Source organism: Clinocottus analis, unplaced genomic scaffold (assembly GCF_023055335.1).
Source record: "Clinocottus analis isolate CAN_PGR_092001 unplaced genomic scaffold, fCliAna1.0.p SCAF_18, whole genome shotgun sequence".
Classification (NCBI taxonomy): Eukaryota; Metazoa; Chordata; class Actinopteri; order Perciformes; family Cottidae; genus Clinocottus; species Clinocottus analis.
The window spans coordinates 12,724,360-12,749,109 of NW_027175909.1; the positions used below are offsets into that span (position 1 = coordinate 12,724,360).

At 43.2% G+C, this 24,750-nt stretch overlaps 1 protein-coding gene across 3 annotated transcripts in view; it reads left to right on the forward strand.

Moving 5' to 3' along the window:
• The window catches only part of plxdc2b (plexin domain containing 2b), an 83,804-nt gene that overhangs the window by 52,800 nt on the left and 6,254 nt on the right, over nt 1-24,750 (forward strand). For all 3 annotated transcript variants that reach the window (XM_068582211.1, XM_068582212.1, XM_068582210.1), the window contains exons 6-12: nt 3,095-3,213; nt 4,561-4,660; nt 10,587-10,682; nt 10,846-10,927; nt 15,173-15,233; nt 15,433-15,592; nt 21,524-21,562. In XM_068582211.1, coding sequence (XP_068438312.1) covers nt 3,095-3,213; nt 4,561-4,660; nt 10,587-10,682; nt 10,846-10,927; nt 15,173-15,233; nt 15,433-15,592; nt 21,524-21,562 — 657 coding nt within the window. The remainder of the gene's footprint in view (nt 1-3,094; nt 3,214-4,560; nt 4,661-10,586; nt 10,683-10,845; nt 10,928-15,172; nt 15,234-15,432; nt 15,593-21,523; nt 21,563-24,750) is intronic.

Sequence of the window (24,750 nt, forward strand, 5' to 3'; positions counted from 1 at the left end):
ACATGTATGAAACCTCTGCAGAGCGTGCTTCAATATGGCCGACCATTAAATTCCCTCAAATGGTTTTTAATCTTGAAAATGAAGCTCTTCCTGCAGCTATACGAGCCGTCCTCCGCTATTTATTCACAAATCAGGACGTCTTTCATCATTAACTGATTTTTTAAAAACTTCCTCGACCTCCGTAATATCCCTTTAAATTCCACTCGCTCACTTGAAGCTAAATTGATGCACTTCCTCACTCTCTGCACCTTCCCTCAGCCGTCTCTGATGCTTGTTATCCATCATGTCCGTCATTAATCCCTCCCTCTGCAGCACAGCGACTGACCAACGGAGTGACCTTCTGCAGTGGAGCTCATCAGACTTTAACCAAACTGGCAGCCGATCAATTCTCAGCCGTCCTGCTCCTCAACACACTGTCCATCAGTCAATGTCCTGCCAATACGGCACGTCAGCTAGACGGCCGGTTATGTTGTGGGCGTAGTGTGTTGGTGTTTTGTTTTTTTACTTATCAGATTAGAATCTGCTAAAGACACGTGATTGGTGAAGTGAGTTTTTCACGGGCTGTAAAACGATCCTAAAGTTTGATAACGCGCCGCTGTGAAGGAGTGAAGTGTAGTAATGGACACGCTTTCATCATCTGACCTTGTTAAAATGTCTACTTTATTATTTTAAACTTCATCATCAACATCAACATCATTAGGCAAAAAAAAACTTAAACTAAAAACAGAGTTAAAGTTGTAAGAGGATAAATTGGGCAACTCCCATACTGGTCAACACCATATTAGTGACCTGTCACTCACCTTTTAGCCCCGCCCTAAAGCACACCCTGCTTCATGGTCTCTTTTAGTCTAAATGGACCAATATTTACTAAATGAACATCATGTGTATTAAAGATAATTTGAAACTAGTTAGGACCATAAACTAATGATTAAAATGTAATAAATCAAGTGAGAAGTAGGGTCATTTTCTCATAGACTTCCATACATCCAGAGGAGTCGCCCCCCGGTGGCTCGTAGAGATAATGCAGGTTTAAGGCAAGAGGATGTGACCAAAATAGAATATGACCTCGACATTTACCCCATAATCGTTTTTAAGATCTTTGGTTTCAATGTCTTGTCATCTGAATAAATGAATACAAGTTCAAATGAATGAATATCCGTGGAAAATTCGGCCGGCGCACAGAACAAAGCACACTAAACAACGTCCCCGTCAGAGGGTGGGCCGGCGCGATCGAGCGATATTTGATTTGTTTGTTTTGTTTGCACAGCTTGTTAAGCTTGTAAGTGGAATTAGAAACAAGGCCAGTGTGCGCTCCCTGCACGTCTCCTCAGCCGCTCTGTATTTTTAGCCAGAAAGCCCCTGATAGCGCGCGGCCTGCCCTCCAGAACCCAATGCATTTCAAGCAGACTTATATTAGGCTTAACTTGTCTCCGACTGAGTGGCCACGCGGCGCCGTAAGGCACAGCTGCGATTTAGCGCTCCGGTCCTCCGTCAGACATCCACCGCGTTCTCCTGAACTCCGTCCTCTCACACGCATTGCACAGCACATCTTCAGCACTCTCTCTTTTTACTCATTTCCCATCCACGCAGTCCCAATGAAGCCAGAGAGCGTCAACGGGTTCCTGCCGCCTCCTTCGCCGTCTAACGCCAGAGGCCCTCTATACACAACACATGTAATTTATAATGGGGTTTTCCTGCAGAAGCAGACGCCTGCGCTCACCGACCTGTCTGAGCTGTCTTTACTTTGGGGGCGAAGAGCCCCGGCTATGCGACGGAAAAATTGATTAGTTGTGTTAACAAACCTTTATTGCCCTGGCGCACGGCCAAATGACTAGCTGGGAGGAGCGAATGGCTTTCACATCAATAGGTTCTCCGAAGTCCACAGTAAATCAAACCGGTGTTAAAAGTAATGTGAGGCCCGATGTCTGGAGGGTAGAGCTGAAGGTCCTGTGAGTCTGGTGCTAATTTAGTACTTACCCACAATAATGCAACACCTAATGATGACGCTTTGTGGTCCTGTGTGATTTAGTTATGGCATTTGGCTTTTAAGGTACTCTCATTCTTATTTATTCATTGATTCAATCATTTGTTCAAACGGTCGGCTCTTCAGTCGGCCTCGAGAGGTCTTTAAGCGTTTGAGCATGACACACTGATCCAGGGTCTGTGCAACACTCCCGTCCGGGATCCATGTTTAAATGAGCGGTCCACTTATTTTACAGAATAACATATTTTAATGTCTGAGCATGAAGCGACGATGAGGGCTCCAACTAACATTTTGCTCGTTTGACATTTTCGTGAATCACATATTTGTTCAGAAAATGTTGAGAAATCCCACTTTTCAAATCTAAAACCTCGATTATTCTATATTGTTCTATGTTTATCAACTAATCAGGTGATGAACTAATTGTTTCAGCTCCATATTGTGGTTTCAGCTTAATTTGAGGTCTTCAGCTCTGAAACGTTTGCTGCCCCAGTACAACGGCGGTGAAAGGAATTTAACTTGGGGGCGGTTGCAGCGAGAGCGGGTCATCCACAAGGTTGACGGTTCAGCGGGCCATTTTTTTTTGTGGAAATACAAAGTTTTTCAAATCTATCGCTTGACATTTTAACTCGTTGGCAGCTCTAGTGAGACATATGTTTCTGTACCATAAAACAAAGTGATTTACAGAACTATAATTTGCTTTTGCGCAGCTTGAAAAACGTTCACTGTAGTGAAAATTGCTACATAATCCATCACAGTAACCGTCACGCCTTGATTTTCTTTTTCTCAAAAAGTTTGAGTTTTATAGCTTTTTCATGCTCCTCCAGTGGAGTGTTTTCATATCAGCGTCAATCACTTCACACCCACACGGAGAAATGAAGTCTCTGCCATGAAATAATCCTTCCAAAACATATCGTTTTCCAAACACAATTGTTACATTGATGTCGTCTCATTATCGGGCTTTCACGCTACATCTGAGCCAGAGATGATATTTTAAAAAAAAAAGAGTGACACGCAGTAGCTTTCAGTGACGCCTGTACTTTCCTCTAATCTGGGTGATTTCATATCGTCCTGCACCCGGTATTGAGCTGCATGTGACTGCTCCTCCTTCAGGGACCGCTCTGGTGGTGCAATGGGACCACGTCCACCTGCAGGACAACTACAACCTGGGCAGCTTCACCTTCCAGGCCACACTGCACAACACCGGCAGGATTGTTTTTGCTTACAAAGAGGTCAGTACTCATTCACTTGGACGACTTAAAAAGTGTATTTCTGTCTTTGTGTTGTTCTCTCCTTCTGAATGAAGTATTTATGAGTGCGCTCCTATGATCCGCCTGCAGGGTCGTTCGAGTGCTTTTATGAAAACGGCTTCAACAATGTTCGTCATTAGATTTTCAGACCTTTATTGTTGACAGCAAAATGCATAAAACCCTGACATTTACTAGAATCCTGGAGGAATCTGAGAATATGCTCGTTGGACTTATCTTTTCATGGCTTTGGAGACACATTTACTGAACCTAAAACCACCAAAATTACACACAAACAGCACTTACAACACCAGAATATTTCAGGGTTTGATCAAAGACGTTTGATGAAATTTACATTTTTAAATCGTTATAGTTTTTTACAGAGGAATTAAGATAATGGTATTCTTTTTCTTTTTCTTTCAAACTGCACAGCTCACACAAAGTGTTGAGCTTCCTTCTTATTCTATCCAACCTTTTAAATTGTGTATCTATCACTTCCCATGTCCATGTTTTCACTCATTATACAGAAGAGCGGCGCCGACATGAACTAAATCACAGGTTTAATGTCCTCATGCTGTTTCCATCGTGCACCATTATTTGAAATCATGTTGGTTTTTATGTTAGATGTCCCAATGGTGTATATTTACTCACATAAAAGGAGAAACAGAGCAATAACACAGAGATAAACAACTTAATTCAACAGAGAAAAAGAGGTGGTAATGAGATACTATCCCACAGAGATTGCTGTAGGGTGTAAAATTGCAGTAACTATGTAATGATATGTTATAATTGCAATAGTTATAACAGCAGGGTTGCCTTTTTTATGACCATGACGTCTTTTGTAATTAGTTATTTTCACATATTAGAAGAGTTGTTGGAGGTGTATTTTCTAATAGGTGTTTCATTACGTTGCTATTATTAGCCTGAAGGGGCAACCGACCGATATGTAATCTGTTTTTATGAGATTCTTGATGATCACAATGTTTGTTTAGTACGGAGTTTCAGCTCCATCTCATGTACCTTTGACAATTCCTCCCCGACACACTGAATTGAGACCAAATACTCATGTTGACAATGTTTACTGAGGTAACAAATCAAGTGAGAAGTAGAGTCCTTTTCTCATAGACGTCTATACAATCAGACTTATTTGTGCAAACAGAGTCGCCCAGTGATGGCTATTAAAAAATGTCAATTCTGTTAATGAAGCTTCGGTAAGTTCCTCTGGTAGATATCGGTTGATTGTCTGTTGGTATGTCCTGGTTATATTTTCCAGCCTGCCACAGACAGATCGTCGTTGTTCTGGTAATTTATTTGCCCCTTTTTCCCTTTCAGATCCCCATTGAGGTGTCACAGATCAGCTCTGTCAATCACCCGGTGAAAGTGGGCCTGTCGGATGCCTTTGTGGTCGTCCACAAGATCCAACAGATACCCAGTGAGTCTCAAATTGTTTATATATATATATATATATGGAAAGGAATCAGGATTATTCAAAAGGCAATAATGCCTTTTTACTTTGTCCTAATGTGATTTCTGTGTCAAGCATCTAGACGGGTTGTTCTAGATCAAATAACATTATAATTGCAGTAGCGGTTTTAGTTGTCAATACAAAACGTATATACATGTCTTCTACTCTAGATGGATCCTTATGTGTTGAGGATTGGGGTTCATTTTACATGTTTTATGGCCTAATGATTTAAATAAGTGCTGTTAAGGTGTTCGTACTGGCAGCTGAGTTACAGACATCTCTTTCCTAATGTAAGTCTATGGGAAAAACTATTTTTGGGGCATTACATGACAGACCTGTACATTGTAATTCCACCGTTTGACCACTACGTAAAGTGTACTTTATCCCCGTTGCTCCTCCTCGGGGCTTGGATCCACCAGCCGATGTTGATGCAGCAAGTTGTGCAATTGTGCGACAGCAATGAGGTCGTTCAAAGCTGTGTTGTAGTGAAGACGACTTCATCTGAGGACCAATTCATGAGTGTATCGGGACCGAGACAAGCCTGAGACTTTGAGGGGTTGAGACTGAGTCGAGACCGAATGGAAAGCCTGACGAGCGCAGCAACAGTAATCAAGGAGGGGCGGGGCTTAGCGAAGGGTAACTTAGCTGACTGAGTGCATTGTTTCATCAGCTTTTTATTGACCCTTTTAAGCCGTGCCTCGAAGCTCTTGAGTTCAGCCTCGTCTGTTTTGCTTTAGCCACAACTGTCACCACCTCTTCTCCAACACGGTTCCACCTCTCAGTGGGCAGAGCCGCGGGCCCGACTCCAGATCCGCCTCTCCCAGGCACTTTTGAGTTACTGCAATTTGGGCCCATTAAATTTAAAGCAAACGCGAGCAAAGGGGAGACACTTCAGACGTTCTTTTCCACAGTCGGACTCTCTCTCTCTCTCTCTCTCTCTCTCTCTCCCTCTCTCTCTCTCTCTCTCTCCCTGACTCAAAGTCGGCCACAATAATGAGTTGTCAGATGTGATTTATTCAGTAATTTAAACTCTGTTTTGATTGCGTATGTGAAACTTGAACAGCATTTATTTCAAAGTTAATAATTTATAACCTTAAACCCAGTACATAGGAGGTTTGATTTTTTTTTTCGCCCCTCACTTGGCATCTTCACGTTGAGTTGGATAGGGAGGAATTAGTACGGCGGCCGACAACATGTCCATCTGGAGAAAAGTTCTGCAACTACAGCTTTTTACAACATTATGAAAGAGTCAACGCTAACTAAATAAACCTGTTAGTCTTTTGTAGCGCTCCCCCAAGAGGCCTGGAGATCTCTTGTGATTTTCTTTTAAGTGATTTGTTTTTGGAAATGTTTGGGGCCTTTGTCTGCCACCGTCGATTACACCTGAACATTTCATGAGAATGATTTCTGTAAGTTTTTAAGAGTGAAACAACTCGGAGTGGAAAGAGTTTTTAACATGGACTTTATTTCCATTCTCATCTGAAGTTTTTGCCACTAAATCTCTTTCTAAAGGTTTCAGTTGGCACTGAGTGATTTGTCTATTGAACCATTGAACCTGTTGGCGCAGTCTTCCTAGACATCAGAAACCAAGCTGTCTTTGATGTCTCCGACGCGGCATGATGAAACCAGCGAGTCCAGCTGTTTGCTTATGAAGTGATGAAATCTTGAATCGAAGCAGATTGAGACCGAGGACTGAGTTTTCTTCCTCAAACAGACTTGTTTCTTCTGTTTTGATGATCCATCTGAAATGCTCACTGTTCTCACTCATCAAACAAATCTATATATTAATGCGCCAAATCTTTGAGGAGAGTTGTAACGTCCCATTTTAGCCAGCCGCTGTTAATTTTGCCGAGTTTACCAGCAATAGCAAACTATCCTAATGAAAAACAAGAACCCTGTAAATAAAATACACACGGTGGCTACATACGTAATAAAAGGGCGAGTCATCATAAAGTCATCATGCTCTCCAGATCATCTATGATGTACAGGACAAAAACATAAAGCATACTGTTATTCTATTCTAACTTTGAGAGGGTCAAGAGAGGTCCGGGGTTTGATTCCCGGGCTGGACGCCACACTTCTGTGTGGCGTTCGCGTGTTCTCCCCGTGGCACCGTGGCTTCTCTCCGGCTTCCTCACACGGTCCAAAGACAGCTTAGCTTAGGCTAGTTGATAACGCTAAATTGCCCGGAGGTGATAAAGTGAGCGTGAATGGTTATCTATGTGTCGGTAGTCGATATTCTGGCGATCACGTTGACATTGGGCGAAGGCCAATGTCAGCTGGGGTCGGCTCCACCATGACCCTGAACGGGATAAGTAGTTAAAGATAAAGGATGGATAACCTGGTTGGACAAACATCATGCTATCTTGTGTCACGTTGGCTTGGGTTGCTGGAGTGTTAAGTCTCCAGCTAATATCGGAGCAAACAAACACTGTTTAATCCCTTCCTTCCATTTTTGTTATCGGGTTTTAGGCCGAATCACAGAAGAAACCACCCTTCAAACTCTTCAACTGCAGATTGTCTGTCTGACAACAGCCAAGCGTAAACCGCTTCAGCATGTGCAGAAATCCTCATCTGTTCAGGAGTCTTTAATGAATACTGAAATGCTAAGCTAGCCTCCAGTCACTGCAAACAAAACCAAACACCTGCCACAGCCGAAACAAACAAGGCTTTGTTTTCACGCTGCGCAGGTTCATGTCCGCGGCTGAAGCAAAAGGGCAGTATTTGCATGTTGCACCTGTCAGTCCAAAGGGCTGGAAGTGGCACATGAGCTGAAAGAGTGTGTGCAGACAGCCGAGGACGCAACGTCTAAGATCAAAGGTTCTTACACTTTACATCGACGCAAATAACAGTGAAAGTCACTTCAATAAGGGAGAGCAGAATCAGAGAAAGAGCAGTTTTCATGGAGATGTAGGATGCCATGGCTCATTTGTCCCTCTTAAGGTTGAGGTGTGACCTCTGACCTTCTGCATATCCAATAGAAATATAGGTTGGAGAAGATGCAGCTGAACTATTTTGACATATTTTTTTATGGTGTTTTTTTTTAAAGTGGAGCCATTAATAAACGCTGTCTCTTCAGATTCCGTGTCCTGCGAACATGAAACCTTAATCTTACCACAGATACAACAAGGAGGAGAGCCACACGACGGCGGAGAAGTGTTTCAACTCAGTTAAGTGTCTGCAGACAATTACTGCGCGGCAACCATGGCAACTGGGACGAGACATTTTTTTAACCCAGCTTCGCCCCGGATTAGAAGCTCAAATCAAACATTTTACACTGCCTCCGGGCAGAGCAAACCAAGAAAGAGATGAGAGGGAGGATTTGTGGGTGTCCCGTGGCCAGGGTGTGTAATTAACGGGTCAGGTACAAGCGCACATGTGAAAAGCCAGGCTCAATTATTACATTAAGCATTATTATCAGTCACAGTGAGTTATTCTTAAAATGAAGCCGCTACGGGCCTCTGTCATTTTCATAGCGTCCTGTATCTGGATTAATAATCTCGGTACTTGGCAGGAAGCTGCAAAGACTGGAGCGATTATTCATGGACGGTTGTCGTTCCATGTTTTTATTTTCCGTTTTTTTTTTCACAGCGGATCTCCGCTTCGGAGGAAACATTGTGATTTAATGTGTCGGAGATATCGAGCGCGCCGAGAGTTTGATCATGAGGTTAAAGAGGTCGATGGGACATGTTGTAATATTTTGTGTAGCGGTACAAACGGCCGGAGACGCCAGTCCTCCATCGATCTCTGACTCAATGTCGTCACGTCACATTTGTATTGATTTCCATGCAGTTCACCCGTATGCATGAGCGGGCAGCGAGAGGCTGTCTGGTATTGTAATTCAAACACATATCTGCTTTGTGTTTTTACAGCCTGAGAATAATAAACATGCACGTGTATCTTAACTGGCTGTGATGTTAATTTGAATGCGGGTTAACTGACCCTGTTGAGCGTAATTGATGACACGCTTTAGCAAATCTACCTTTGTTTGATCGCATCAGTAGAAGCCAGCTTAATCCTCATTAGGCGTTGTTCATGTTGTGTCTGGAACCAGAATATAATTGATCTGATTTGCGGCTTCCTTCCACCTACAAACTCACAAAAAATTCACAAAAGCGTGCACGTCCAGACGATAAAGTGCCGGAAAGAAAAGCCTGCGAAGAACAATTGCAATCCTATTCCGAAGAGGAGCCAGACACTCAAAACGTTACATCAATTAAATGTCCATGGGAGCGTTATCAACTGTGCAGACACATTTTTTCCCCCCGTCTTGTACAGTCTGCCCACTTATCGGCAGCCTCAGGCTGAGGAACTGACCTTCCTCTGGCACCCACCATGTCATTAGGCACCTGATAATCCCTTCGCTAGAGGCAAGAGGAAGTCAGGCACCAGGGAGAGGAGGGGAAAGGAAGGGCGGTCTTTTCTCAGGTTAGACGGAGCCGGCTCACATTTGCTGCTTTGATCAGTTGTCTTGTGTGTAATCAAACCAAGCAGGTCTGCAGGGAAACAACATCCTGTCACACGAGAAGAACAATACTGCTGCCAGAGCAGCGAACGGCTCATTAAAGCCAGCACAAAGAAATAACCTTTAATCTGTTGGCTTTTTTAAATTGTAATTTGATGCATTGTTATTAAAAAGAATATTGATTACAGCAAGGAAATTCGCTGAGATTTTAAGGATGTTGCTCTATGTTTGAATGCTAATTATGTAGCAACAGCCAGGAGACGCTTAGCTTAGCCTGGCATAAAACCCAGCACACAAATCTCCTGCAAAACTACAGTTTTTTCATTTACTTGTCTTCTTAGTGTTGGATTAAACAAACAAAATGTAAGATAAAATAATCCTTTATTAATCCCACAGTGGGGAAATTACAGGTAAAGTTAATTAGTGAGCTTTCGAGATGATATTTTAACCTTTAGACCGAGCTGTTTCCACTTATTTACTGTGTTATGCTAAGCTAACCGTGTCATTCTTATTTACTGGACAGACCTGAAAGTGGTGTCAAATTCTTTTTTTTACTAAAGTGATGAGATTGTTCTCTTAATGTTGTCTTTCAAACTGCTTCAGTACTCTACAATTTATACTCTTTCATGGATGAGAGTTGCAAGTCACCGCTGCATATGTTACACCGCCACCGGCTCTTGTATCGAATTTTAATTTTGTCCCTGATTGGTCGAGCAAATATAATTGCAAAAAAAAAAGCCATGTTTTGAGTAATGCCCCGATGCTCGACGCAATGCATCGCCGTGATTTATTCTACAGATTTACAATTTTGTTCCTGGAACGGCTGCGTCGAAAAGTAATTTTAACAATCCAATTAGGGTTTGGATTAACTACGGCACCAGGGAGTTATTATCAGATGTGTTTAGATAGCACGCAGGATAAGAGCCTTTTTGATTGTAACAAAGGCCGTATTTCATCCTCCTCTTTTTCCTCTTTCCACTGATGCCACTGAAGATGCATGGCTTGCAAACGCAAGCAGCCAATTGTCAGCTGGCCTGTGTGAGTTATAAAGGCCGGAATGCAATGAGAGTCAATGATGTATCTAATCAATTGCTCCATCTTTCTCCGGCTGATGACTTGCCGTTACAGATGACTGGGAAGGCGGCCTTTCAACAGTGTCTGATTGATATCAGCTCCCTGGGGAAATTGCTACCGTCCATTGCCAGATTGTGGGCTGACGTTCGGGCACAATGAGAGTTGAGAAATAAAGTGCTGCGGCAGCGTCCCGTATGACTTGATTCTGCCTCCCGCTGTCTTTCCTCTTTCTTCAGGGGCCACTTGTCCCCATTTTTTTTTTTTTTTTTCATCTCTGGGTGAGAGATTTGTGATGGTTTGTTTGCGCTCTCACTCAATCTCCTCTCTCTCTCTCTCTCTCTCTCCGTAATATAGACGTTAGGCGCAGGACAATCTACGAGTACCACCGCGTGGAGCTGACGAAGACGAAGATCACCAATTCCACAGCCATTGAAATGATGCCCCTCGCCAGTAAGAAGAAGTTATTGTAGCATTCGGCGCACGCTTCTTTACAAGAGTTATTCGATGGAGTCTTCATCATTATGTGCCGTGTGGACCTTTTCCTTGGCTGTTTGTCAATTAGGCTATTGATTGTGTAAATTGTTTGACCCGTTTCAATCCTTCTCATCTACAGCCTGTCTCAAGTTCACCAGCTGTAGCGCCTGCATGTCCTCGCAGATCAACTTCAACTGCAGCTGGTGCCATCGGCTCAGCAGGTGGGATTTCTTGATTTTGACGTTTATTCGCAAATAATTCACCTGAATTTCGTTTTACTCTTCTCACTCGGGCTGATTATAAAAGGGTGTTATCGTTATGATGCAGATTTTTTTCATGAAATGGCAAAAGGTAGTGGACTAATGCCCCAATTTCCAAACATGAAATCATCAAAATTGTCTGACAAACTGCCCAAAAACTACAGAAATTGAGAAAAAGAGACCAAACACACAATAAATGAAAATAAATTAAATTATGGATGACTTTGACTGTGTGCACATTTCATTAACATTCATTCTTTTGGCTATGAAAGTCTTGTAGTGAAAGTAAAACATTTTTTTTACATTTGTATCCTTGATCAAAAACATGAACAAAGGATTGAAAAAACAAACGCTTTAACACTGAGCTGGCACGGCCTGCGGCAATCGTTGGATTCAGTAAATAATTCAATGATATGGAGGCTAGAAGCTCGTGTCTAAAATCAGCTGAACCAAGCTGAAATAAGCGAGTGCGATAGCAGCTAATGTTGCGCTACGTACACTTTACAGCAAACTACAGGCTGTCATCAGGATGTGCACCAAGACAGAAATGTTAAGGATCAACAATTTGATATGAGAATAGCTTCAAGTTTTGAACGTAAAGCACCAGCAATCTGGAGTACACACAGTCTGCACATTGCTTGTTTATCCATTATGATGATGAAATATTTGCAAGCCATTCATTTCCTGAAAGCTGTCGACAGCGTGTCTCTCACCGTGGAAGTCGAGTCTTATTCATTCAGACGAGACAGTAGCTCCTTTTAACATTCATTCAACTCACAACTGTTCTGTCAACCTCTGCTCCACTTTTTTTTTTTTTTATCTCATCCTTCTGTCTCCCTGCACTTCAAACTAAAGTAAATATTTGAGCCGCTAAAGAAGTGTTAGCGTTCCTCCCCAGAATTTTCCTGACAGCTGAAATGTGAGCTGCAGATTTGGCGGATTTTTTTCTTCTTCTTCTGTTTGGTTGGATGGAAAAAGTTTGAGGAGGAATAGATTATGGAGAGATAGAGGAGTTGTTGTTTTCATACACAGGCAGAAAAGTTAAGAAAGTTCTCAACTTACAAATCTTAGCCTGAATTTTAATGTTTTTTTTGGAGGTTGTTGTCGGACTCGGGGCAGCCCCCCGTCTCTGCTCTTTTGTATGCATTTTGAATGCCTCGTGCATCAAATATTAATCTGCCACTCTGTGGGACGGTTGACTGGATAATGTGCATCACTCCTGCGCTGTCCATTGAGATATCAAACTGAATTTGACTTCCCCTCCGCTTTGTATTTTCATTCGTCGTGCCATTGACGGAGACAAATGAATTCACAGTGAATACGTGAGTAAGTGTTTTTCCCCTCAGCAACGTAAAGAAGGTTCACGCCTGCAGCAGTGATCTCATTAAGCTGCAATTTAATGCGCTTTCTCACTGTGTTACGATCCGACTGTTCATCCCTCCTCTGCCCTTTGCATCCTTCAGCCACTTCCTTTGCAAAAAAAAAAGCAAACGTGCTTCAAACGCACTAATTAAAATCAGCGGCGGCCTCGTTGGCTCCGGGGTTAATGAAAGACAGCGACGTTTTAAGATCATAACGCTGATGAACCTCTCGCTCGATGAACGCTGAGCAGGTGAGAGCACGCATGCCAACTTCTGAACTAAATCACTTGAGCTTGTGGTGGCTGATGTGTGCAGCCGGGTGCTGAAGCGGGTTTATAAAGCGTGACGGACGTCCCGGTGGATCCGCGGCGCGTCTGTGTCGCCGAACGCTGATGAGTTTTAAAGGAACTGAAGGGATTTGTTTACCTGAAGAAAACAGCTGGTTGAGCGTCACAAACGCAGCTTGTGGAACGCGAATGGGTGTTTAGGAGACAAACATAGAGTTTGAATATGTCTTATTCTCCCAGGAAGTCGTTAGAGCATACTTTTGTGTTGAGAAATGGCGTAATCGCAAGCTCGTCGTTCTTTTGTGAGGCGCTTTAGCACCGGCTGAACGATCAGGGATGGATTCAGTTTGTTTCGAATAATGCAAGAATGTAGTTTTTGCTTGTTAACGTCCTTCATTCAAAGTCAAACTGAAGTGAAAGTGCGCTAAAGTTGACTTAAAGTAACACAAGTGAAAGTAATCAGTATGCTCTGAAGAGTGTCATATATCTAAGTGGATCTGATGATGCCGCATTGATCATGATACAACTATAAAAATTAATAACTAAAAAAAAATCCCTGTGCAGGGCAGTAAAAAATATTTCAAACTGTTTCAAGTTGACTTTTTACAGGTTGAAGTGAAAACTCACGCCACTTATTTTAAAACGGACTCTTTCGCAACATCCAAAACAGCAAGTGCAGCCAAACAAACTCATATTGTTTCAATAAAAAAGCCAGACAATAATAACGGTACTGAGGTCTGATTTCATGCTGCACACCGCACAAGTAGTTTTCCACACAACAGCAGGACACAGTGGAGTTTGTTATGTCGCTCGCTGTCGCCCCGAAGTCCCTCGCACACGTGATCGGTTGATGAAAAATGCAGGAAATGATTGTTGCCTCGTTCCAGTGTTTTGCCAACTGATTAAGCCGGATGATCGGCGTTCTTTAGCTGATGATTAATTCAGCTGTGATACAGCTGTAAGAGAGTAAACAATAAACAGTGAGACATATAAATTTGATGCATGTTTTCCTGGGCGCATAACGTCGGACTCCACCGCTGACAATGAAAAAAAAAACAAAAACAGGCAAATTACACAATGTAGATAACGTTGAATTCTCCCATGAATTTGAGACGGCGTCTCACGGTGTGAGAGTGAAGTGCAATCTATGCGATTGTTGGAAAACCTGAAGAGAAAAAAGTCTCCCTTGTGACTTCATTTATATTCAAATGAAGCACCTCAGTCCATTTCTAATTAAAAGCACCGTGGCTCGCCGCGCTAGACGGCGAGGAGCTGAGCAGAATGCCATTGAGAAGAAACAAAACACGAGCTCCCCATAGGGACAGGTTAGACCTGCTCGGTAATATTGTGTCTCATTTTTTCCCCCCCTGTTCTCCCTCTTGGGGGTTTGTGTAGAGGAGGAGAGGAAGGGGGGGGGGGCATTCAGGGAAAAAGTGTGGGATTAAGCAAGGAATCTGTATCGCCTGATTGAACAGATGAGGCAGATTTTTTTTTTTCCGCCAGGGGTAAAAGGAATGAAATGATTAGAGAGGTAGGAAGATGAAAATGGACTCCTTCACATAAAGCCATTACCATAACAATATGTTCACTGGAGAAATGGAGCCTGCTGGGGATGTCAAAGACTCGACTGGACTCGCATTATCCTCGCAGCACAAATACCATCGATGGCTTCGCAGCGCTGTGTTTCTGCATCGCGAGCCGGATCAGAGGTTCTTTTCGTCGGCGTGCCTTTTTCCATACGTCCTCCCACCTGCAGTGACAAATAATTTGCAGGAAAGCTTTTCAACTTCAGTTTATTTGACAGAACCCAGTGTGAGTGGGTTTGGTGCTTTGCATACTAACTTTGCCTTTCAGACGGGATACAGTTTTGTGGGCCGACGCAGAACGACGGCGAGTTCACCCGTGGGAGAATTATAATTTTGATCCATTTACGGCATGGAGGATTAGTCGCCACCGCCTCGATTACTGTCTGCCTTTTGAGGTTATTACCCAACGGCACCCTTACTCCAAGGCCCCATGACCCTTTGAACGCCCACGACCTGATCTCACGTCTTCTTACTGTAAAAACAAAGACCTGCTTCCTCTTTGAATCTGCATCCCAACACAGAGGCAAAGAGTTGGAGGTGGAAGATATTTGCTTCTGGGCTTGATTCAGATTAGAAAACCTGAAGTGTCGTCGAAAATGATCAATTCGCTCTCTGACTCCTGTCAGCGTGAAATTACACCAAAAAATATGTTAAATGCAGAATTTCACACAGCACAATCAGTTTATTGACATACATAGATACAGAGCCTTCATCTCAGAGAGACGGAGCGCAATTAAGTCCCGCCCACACTGGAGAGGACACCATTTGCATTGTGTGAAGGTGTCTGCTAGCAAACAGCATTAAAAAATGCCTAAAAGCTGCTGTGTGGTGGGCGGCAGTATCATCAGGGTCTATCATCAGACCCAGGTCTAATAAGTCAGAGCTTAACTGATACGACTTCACGGAGGTGCGATACTAAACTTCTTTTATGCGACTGGGGATTTGACTGACAGCTGTTTTCTCCCCCGTCAGATGCTCCAGTGGCTTTGACCGTCATCGGCAGGACTGGGTGGACAACAGCTGCCCAGATGAGGTGACGATGGAGCCAAAACCATGATGACTTGACTTGAATGTGTCTCATAGTGCTTTCATTGTGTTGCATACTATGTGTGCGTGTGTTTAGAGCTGCCTGGAAGATGAATGCCCTTCTCTGCAGTCTGCAGGAGATCCCTCTCATATTCCCCCCCAGATACACACATCATTTATTTCTTTTTTTTTTGCACTCTTTCCAGACCAAGGACAAGATGTGTGACGTCACGGACACCACGTATCTCTACCCGGCCACCACCTCCATCGCGACAGTCGCCAAAACCACATCCAGGAGCAAAGAGCCCACTGCAGGCGGAGACACACCCTCCACCTCCCAGCCGCCCACCAGCGTCCCCACCGAAGGTGAAGTAGCAAAGAGCTGGATCGGCGCCACGGCTCGTATCGTGTCGGAGCCCAGAGCTTTCATTCACGCAGTGATGGATGCTCTCTCTGCTTTGCGAGATGCTAAATGAAGTGCATTTGCTGGAGCTGCTCTTTATTAGTATTGATGCGTTTCCTCTTCAATAACACGAGCGGGACACTTTATTTTTTCTTTTGGAGAAAGCATAAATATGTACTTGAGCGCTCCACTCACGCTGTAATAAAAGATATTCCAGATGGCAGCCAGTGGAGCATCTGTGTTTGTACCGGCTTTTAAACAATACAGATTGAATTAGGAAAAACCTCACCGGTCCGTAGACACACACACACACACACACACACACACACACACACACTAACCTGTGATCATGTTGTTCTGCTCTGCGCTCGCCATCCACCTTCATGTTCACAAACCTTTCATTACGTTTCAGATGATGGATCTGTGGAAGTGTCAAAACTGTTTCCATCCTGTTCTTTCTCTTCTTAATCACTTTTCAGGTTAATTACGGCGTTCACTTTCGGTTTTTGAAAGGCGAACAAAGGGCAATTTTTATTTCTGAAGGCTGGATGTTTAATTGAAAATTAGATTGAGCGCTGGCTTTTGTCTGAGTGACTTTACAATCATTTAGGAGTTTAGTGGAATTGGCTCAATCTGATCCAGGTATGGAGGAACGCTGATCCTTGTCATGACCTGTGCTCCCCCTCTCTCTCTTTCAAGGTCTCATTTTACATTTCTTTTCTTGTCGGGTTCCATTACTGTGGATTTTTTGTGAAAAAGGAGAAATTTAACATTTTATATATATATATTTTTGTATTATTATTATTTTGGTTTAACTAATATTACCCATAACGTCACAAAGGCACTGTACAAACATACAATATGTGTTTTATTCAAAATGTTTCCCTGTAAGGCTGAAATATATATGACTGAAATAGTAGTAAACATACACACAAATAACAGTAAAAAGACTATAAACCCAATATAGTAATGTCACAGTAACTTAGTTACATTAGCTAGTATAATGGATAGCTGAGTTATATTGAATCATAAAGATGAAAAAGAGAGAACGGTCCAATAAGGAGACGTTTGATGAGCGGATAAAAGATATCTGATGGCAATCCCATATTAATATTATACACCGTCCTGCACAGCATTTGTGTATTAATCCAGCGCTGCAAAAAGTCCCCAACACATGCTCTTTTGATTGCAGTTTTAATAACATTTAGTAAAAACTACAACGCCAGCAGTTTGAAAAATGTTCTTTCCCTTCTTTAAATATGGAAATATATACATTTGATGTTTTTAATGTTTCGCGTCTTTCGTGAGGAATGAGCTTCGGGCCGAGAGCCACAGACAGGGTGGGACCGTTGGCGCGCACTCAGAGGCGGTCGGTTGCATTGTTGAGTTGAGTAAAGGCAGAAGGAGTCGGATTTGTCTGTTGCGCTTTGTAAACACAACATTCAGCCTCGACCCCTCAGTCGAGCTCGCTAATGGGGGAAGCATTTGTCTCCAGGCGGGAGATTTTAGCCGAGCGTCGGACTCAGACGACACTGATTGCAGCGTCAGCCGGGGGAGCCGGACCCCCGGAGGTCTGGCGAGCGACGGCTGGAGACAGACGCAGAGCGAGGGGCAGAGAGACGCCCACAAACCACACCGAGCACAGCCAAATTACAAGAAAAGAGAAAAATACAGGTGGAGGGCTGAGGCCCTGCAGACACAGACACCGGCACACATGATTGAGAGGGAGTGTTTTTGTAACGGTCTCTATATTGTTTTCCCATCGTGCATTTCACTCCATCGACACTACAGCGAGAGCTCACAGCACAGCACAGCATTCAGCGTAGGAGATTTTTCATCAAATAAACAGGAAAAACTAAATCCATCCATCCATTTTCAGCCGCTTATCCGGGCTCGGGTCGCGGTGGCAGCAGGCCGACCCAGGCGTCCCTCTCGCCAGCGACACTTTCCAGCAGCTCTTTCTGGGGGATCCCGAGGCGTTCCCAGGCCGGCCGGGAGATATAATCCCTCCAGCGTGTTCTGGGTCTTCCCCGCGGCCTCCTACCAGTTGGACGTGCCTGGAAAACCTCTCGATACTAAACAACCTATATTAAAGAACATACCGCGCATGCACGTATCATAAGCATGTACATTCATCTACCTTAAAGTGTTAAATGTTTGGTATAAAAAGTCAAATACTTTAACACCAAATAGCATGTTGGTTTGTTGACGACAGCAAAAATGTCTGTTTTATGCTTAAAAGTGCAAACTGGTGGCTCACAGATGAAACAATAAAATATATTTCTCAATTTTGTGGAAGCAGCCTGCTTTGCGTGTTTGCATATACAATATTTATGCAAAAGAGATATTGGTATTTTTTATCTCCTTAATAAAAGTCAAATCATGTTGGAAACATGACATTTACAGTAGATGCGTAACAAAAGTCAAACATGTTTTCCCAAGTAAAGGTAGAGGGTGTCATGCTGCTTTGACATTGCAGCGTAAAGGACTGAGCACGTGGTTCGCTGCTCCCCAGCGGGAGGCGAACCCAAACCATACTGCAGCATAATCTCAGTTATCAAATGCTAAATCGTCTTTGAAAGGGGACAACTGGATTCTTCTGCTGATGATAGGAAAACGGCCAAGGTGTCTTTTAAAGTTAGTTTACTTACATTTTTTTCTACTTGTCTCTAGAGACGGTTACGTATTTGCTGGATTTATTGTGCCAATTTTGACCTCATTTCCTTTTTTTTTTACGACTTTTACGAGCAATTCATTTAAGTAAACAGGCAGTTTAACTTAATCAGCTCCTGAGACACTCACCTACTGTCATCATATGAAAGGATGTGTAAATAATCAATACTGAAAGCTCACACACACACACACACCGACACACACACTAGGCTGTATGTTGTGTCTTTTCTCATGCTTGTCTTGTGTTAATCACATGCATCTGGGATGCACAATGGACTCGCAGCACATTGAGCTGATGGGCGACAAATCATTTCAGACATCCACTCGTATCCTGGTGACAAATTTACTGCATCCTTTTAAGAACATGAGACCCCCGTCGATAAAGTAGGCGCGGACGTATTCATAACTGTGTATCTGTCAGATACAGTCAAGTTCACTATCGGAGAAAGATTTATTGTCCTTGACAGATTGATAAAAGTGTCTTTTGACGTGGTTTACGAGATAAACATGGCTGTAAAAGGAGTTGCGTAAAGGTGGAATGTCCTTGATTTCTTCTGTAAAGATTAACGGATAACGTTGGCGCTGTTTTTAAAATGTTCAACTAGTCCTAATGGCTCGCAGCCCTCGGGCCCATTCATCTCCACTGAAGACATCATTCTTTGAAAACTGGTCATAAGCAGGCGGAAACCTTTTAGGTCTGAAAAGTGAAGCCAACGAGGAAGTGCCTTCAACTTGCATTATCTCTAATGGCCAGCAGGGGGCGACTCCTCTGGTTGCATATAGTAGTGTTTAATCAGAGGGTCCACGATAGTCGTCCACAGACCGACGGGTGATGTTTGCTTATTAATCTTTGCTTGTAAGTACATAGTTGTGTTTCTAGAGTAAGTTGTGTTTGTAATGAATACACATATCGTCTGCTGGTGAGTGTTTCCGGCAGCAAAACGTGGCATTATGGGATAAACTATAGTGCCCCTGTGCATCATGATGAAGGAACATGTCACCGAGTGCAACAGTGTGCCTCAGTCATGTGTTTTCAATAGTTTCTGGACAACAATACAGTCATAAGATATCTTTCAGGCTCCACACGCACGCATAGCGGGATGAGATCAGTGTTGTTTTTGGTCTTCCTGTGGGATTTACTGACAATAAATAAAACATCTCCAGACTTTGCCGTTGGAATGAAAGGTTTTTTTGACCTCATCACATGGAGCTTTTCAGTCAGTGTTGTGGCTCACGGCACAATAAAAACAATCCAACTCATGATCTCAGTTAAAAAGGGTAAATCCAAGGTGATCATGCTATTTTGGGTGGTCCTTGTGTTTAATTTGAGGTTTATTGCCCATGTGTCTTGTATCCTCTCCATCCATTATAATGCACTATCATCAAAAATAGGCTATTCTATTTACTTCCTGACAATTAAGTTTGCATCTTAATATTGTCCTAAACAACTGAATCCTCAGAGATGGTCCAGAAGGTGTAGTTTTTTTTCCTCCATATATTTATTTTGAGTTTTTTTTTAAGTTCTTCCACACTTAAGCCAGGCTTACCCATTATTTCATTCTCACAAAAAGGGATTTACTTTCATCACTCAGTGAGGGAGTAGTCGACCTTCTCTCTCCCACACCCACATTAATCATCTTGTGGGGGCTGAGTTTAAACGGACACTGCATCGCTGTCGGGGTGCTGGATGGGCCGCTGCGATGAGGATGGATGCGATGCGAAAAATGTCCAGCTGGGAGGAAAAACACGCCGAGTAATCCAACAGATCAAACCAGGGCCTGTTGAGAGGACGAAACGTGTGTTTGGTTTGCGTAGGTGTGACAGTATGTGTGTGTGTGTGTGTGTGTGTGTGTGTGTGTGTGTGTGTGTGTGTGTGTGTGTGTGTGTGTGTGTGTGTGTGTGTCCAGGGGGTCAAGAGGTCACTCTGCGGTGTCTGTTGAGATGCCGACGTAGAGAAACTCCTCGCGCTTTCTGACACGTCCAGCGGCTCAGTTTCCTCGGCTCTTCGCTTGTCTATTCAGCTGCATGGGGGTCAAAGGTCAGGTTAGAGAGCGGATTGGGTGGCTCATGGTGGAAGAGAGAGTGAGAGGAAGGAGAAGAGAAGATAAATGAGTCTGTGGGTTAAGGCCCGTTTGGGCGAGAGAAACACCAACACGAAAGAGTCAAGATCTGTTTTTTTATCTGTTGACATTGAGCTTAACTTTAAATTTAGCTTCTAGCTTCAGAGGAAATAGAAAGTGATCGTTCAGCCAGACGACCGCTGGTCGTTCTCCTCGTGAAACGAGAAGTCAACGTTGATTTATTTGTCTCGGAAGGAGCCTACGAAGGAAGGTTGAATATCCGTTTCAAATGTCCACGAATAACAGTCGAGAAACACTTAGACAAAAGTTATGGTACTAAAATAAGGCTATTTGGGCCCATTCTTGTCAACATCGTCTCATTTTCAGACCAACTTTTAATTTATTTGGGCCTCTAAGGACTAAGTCATGAGCTGAAATCAGAAAGTTCACGCCAAATGAATTCTGTTTTTATTATTTGGCAATTTCACACAAACAATCCTTTGTCCAGAGTAGATCCCACCCGGCTACGTTGTATATGTGAACACAGACTTAGATTATTTTGGGAAATATACATACATATCGTAGTTTTTGTGGTACCCCTTTTGGTTTCTTTCCCTGATTATCATATTCATGACCCTCACTTCGGTCTGGAATTGAATTGAACTAAATTCTGCGCGCTCTCTACCGTATCTCATTTAATGATTCATTTCAGACACCAAAATGTTGCTGCATTGCTTCTTTAGAAAGCTGAAATAGAAAATCGCTTTGAATTAAATCGGCGAGTGAAATATATGTGGTGGTGGTGCGTGTGCGCCGAATTTGCATAATGTGAATCCTATGGTGTGCGAAAATGTCTGCTACCCTTGGAGGAGATGTGGGCCAATGCTATATTTCCATATTTCACATGTATAGTTAACCCCAGACTGCTTTTATGTGCTGAATTATGCATGCCGGACCATTCTATTCAAAGCATTCATTTTTAATCAGATTTTAAGTGGATGAATTTCATGTTGAAATTCCCACTAATGAAAGACGCTTAATCTCATTTCGGCCTTCGGGGAGTTGTTTAGAATATCAGAGCTTCAAAAAACAAACTACAAAGAGAAGAAAAAATGTTGTTTTTTTGACGCTCGTGTCTTTCTTTTCTTTGTCTCCTCACAGATGACACCAAGATCGCCCTGCACCTCAGAGACAACCAGGGTAGGTCTCTATCTCCCACAGCTGTGGAGTCCAATGTCTGCTGCTGCACGCCGTGGTTTTTATGGCTGTGTGTGTGTGTGTGTGTTTGTGTGTGGTATCGGCCGCTGATTGCTTTTGGATCTTTTTAAAGGACGCGTGGCTCAATCAGCTGATAAACGTCATCGGGCAGCCGACAAGTATAATGCTTAACTGTCCTGTGTGGGTAGCAGCAATCCATTATATTGTCTGGGCTGGTAAGAGAGGAAGGCCGGGAGGGAGAGGAAGGGTTGTGCCCAAAAGTAGAAGCTGTATTGAGTTACAGATTTCACATGAGGTCTCAAAGGAGAGCTGTATTCCTGTCAGGCGGAGGTAGAAAATAAGGTGGCTGTACAAATATAAACATACCGTGTAGATACTTTTTTTGTCTATTCAACAACAACAAAACATGTATCTTGGAGGAAAGTATATCTGCATGTTTGCATGAATAACTTGCATGAAGACTAAGGCTGCAGACTTAATTACATCACAAGTCATGTGACAGTTGCACCTTCAGAATTCAACATTTCTCTTAAGTACAAAGTGTGTAGTATAGTATCACAATATTGTGCGTGGCAATATTGCAAGTACAAATGAAACCGTTTGATGTTCCACTTCAGTCCGTCTGCTCGACTTGCAAACCCATTTTGCTGCAATACAAATATTTGAAGCGAGATGAACCGAGTCAAGAGTTATTACATCCAACACATGTTGACAACTTGCCGTTGAAAAAGGGAATACATCGCAGTGCGTGATGTCGCGGTAATGATTGTATTGAATCATTGGGGCTTCTCATACAAACACCAGCATATGGGCAAAGCATCCCAACTCTGAAATGTCCTCCAACTCCATCAGTCTTCAGAGATAGCCTCTCCAATGTTTCCAGCCTGAGAGGAATTGGAAATCGGCGGCTTCCATCACACTTCCATTACACAAGCGCTGCGTGTCTCTCATCACTCCTGGCACCGTGATGACACCTCTCTGCGTGGCTTTTTCTGTTCTTCTTCATGCATGCCACCATCTCACACTGAACACCTGCCAACAATGTTTGTTCAAGGTGAAAAGCAGTTGCGAGGAAGTCATTAAAAAGCATTAATTTCTAATGTCCAGAAGGAAAGCTAGTTAAGTATGTATTAAAACTACTGGGTTTTTAACAGGTTTCATTAACCAGAGGGGTTTCAAAAGGTTTCCTGTCGACCTCGATGACCTCGGATGTCTTCAACTGTTTAGCTCTCATATCCCTCAGTTACACTAAAGTTCCCTCTGATCTTGACTGCAGTAGGAAAGGTCAAAGCGGTGATAACAGCTGAGATGAGGAACAGGCTCCATTTACAAAGAATCTGTATTATAGGTCACTTTGTATTATTAGTTTCCTAAAAAAAAAAAAACACGAGCCAGGTGAGAGAACGGTTGTGCTCCACTAATGTCGAGCTGGAAAAGGAACAGCTCGGCTGGCTTTACTTTGGTCTCATTTGTCCTTTCTCAAAAGCTCTAATGTATTTTAATGGCTTCCAAGAGCTCTGCTGTCCATTAGTGTTTATTCAGTCTCCTCAGGTTGGAGCAGACATGAGGACAAAGATGATGGGGAATGAATTCGGGGCAATTTGATAAAGACAAGACATTTCTATGTCCAGAATCCATTGTGCTCCAATGATAAATTACCAATTATCTCCATATGTCAAGAATATTTTTAGCCGGGCTGACAACTCTATGTTGATTGATGTTCTAACATAACAGGATTTAAATTATTTTTTTAAATATAATTATGAATGAAATATATGTGAGTTTTATACTTTTGGTCGGACAAACATTTCATTTAGGGTTCTCTGATCAATAGGCAGCTTTCCCTTTTAACTGATTGATAGTTTCAGCCCCATCAACACACGACTGGATGGACTCGAACAGAATTGTGTGCGGACAGCAGACTGAATAAATGATTTAGCTCCACCCCCTCGTGTCACTTACGCTCCCTAAAAGCCTCAAAATTTCCCATCAGCCCCCCTCTGACTATTTCACATGGCCGCAATTATCATCGTCCAGCGTTGTCACTGTGAGCGTGTGCAACTTCATGCCTGTAGACTCTCAATGCGCTCACACCTGCATTGTCTTTCAACAACCCACTACTCCACGCCCTCTCATTGGTTTAAATGTACCGTCGACAGGATAGAAACTGTCTCATCGCTCCTGCAGGGGTTTGGGGCGGACCCGTCTCCATGAGCGTCCCGCTGGTTATGTCGCTGCTGGGCTGTTGATTTCTCATTGTGTCTGTATCTTTGCTCAGCCTCACGCTCCCCGCTGACCTACTCGCGACCCCGGACTAACAGCCTGTCACATTGCCGGGGCTTCCAGAGACAAGAGAGAAATAAAACTCACTCACTCTTTATTAGGATTTAGCACAATACAGCGAGAATGTACTTTCTCTGCCAAGTGGTACATCTCCGAAAAGTACGGCTCAATAAAGTCTGACGAACTGATTCCGAGAACTATCATAAAAAACACCAAATGGCATGATGAAAACAGCTTTCGGTTGGATTATGGACAATAAAGGTAATCTTGTTTTGTATCGAGCGACGTTTCAGCTCACCAAATTATCCATACTTTACTTTTTTTTCTTTTTGTTTTACAATTTGGGAGCTCTGTACACAGACTTACCGACCCACACGCTCACAGTGCCCGCCCACACACATTGGACATGTTTGATTACCGCCCTGTTACTCTGTGTGCCGGGAATCAATGAGGCGGGGAGCCAGGGGAGGAGCTGGACGGCGGCGAGCTCGGAGAAGGCTGTAGCTGCTAATTAAAGCCAGGGAGGGGCCCGGAGAGAGGTTGTCATGGGGGCATATGAGAAGAAATCTGCAGCCGTGTGAACAAATCTGGGCTGATCCTGCTTTACATCTTTGTGAGATAAGCTACGAGGGCATCCTTGCTGTTTCATAATTACTTCATTAGTCCCTCCCCCTTCTGGGACTGCTTCCCTTTGTATTTTGTTCTGCTATTCTCAGTCTACGCGTTCTTCTAGTTGACAAATCGCAGGTGGAAATGCAGTTGTGTTTTTGTGTCAGAGAAATTGTTCCTCCATAGATAAAAACAGATGTGCCCAGTAGGTTACAGGGCGTTTTCATCATCTTCAAAAGAACTCTCAAAACACCTGCTGGGTCGACTCCAAGATGAAG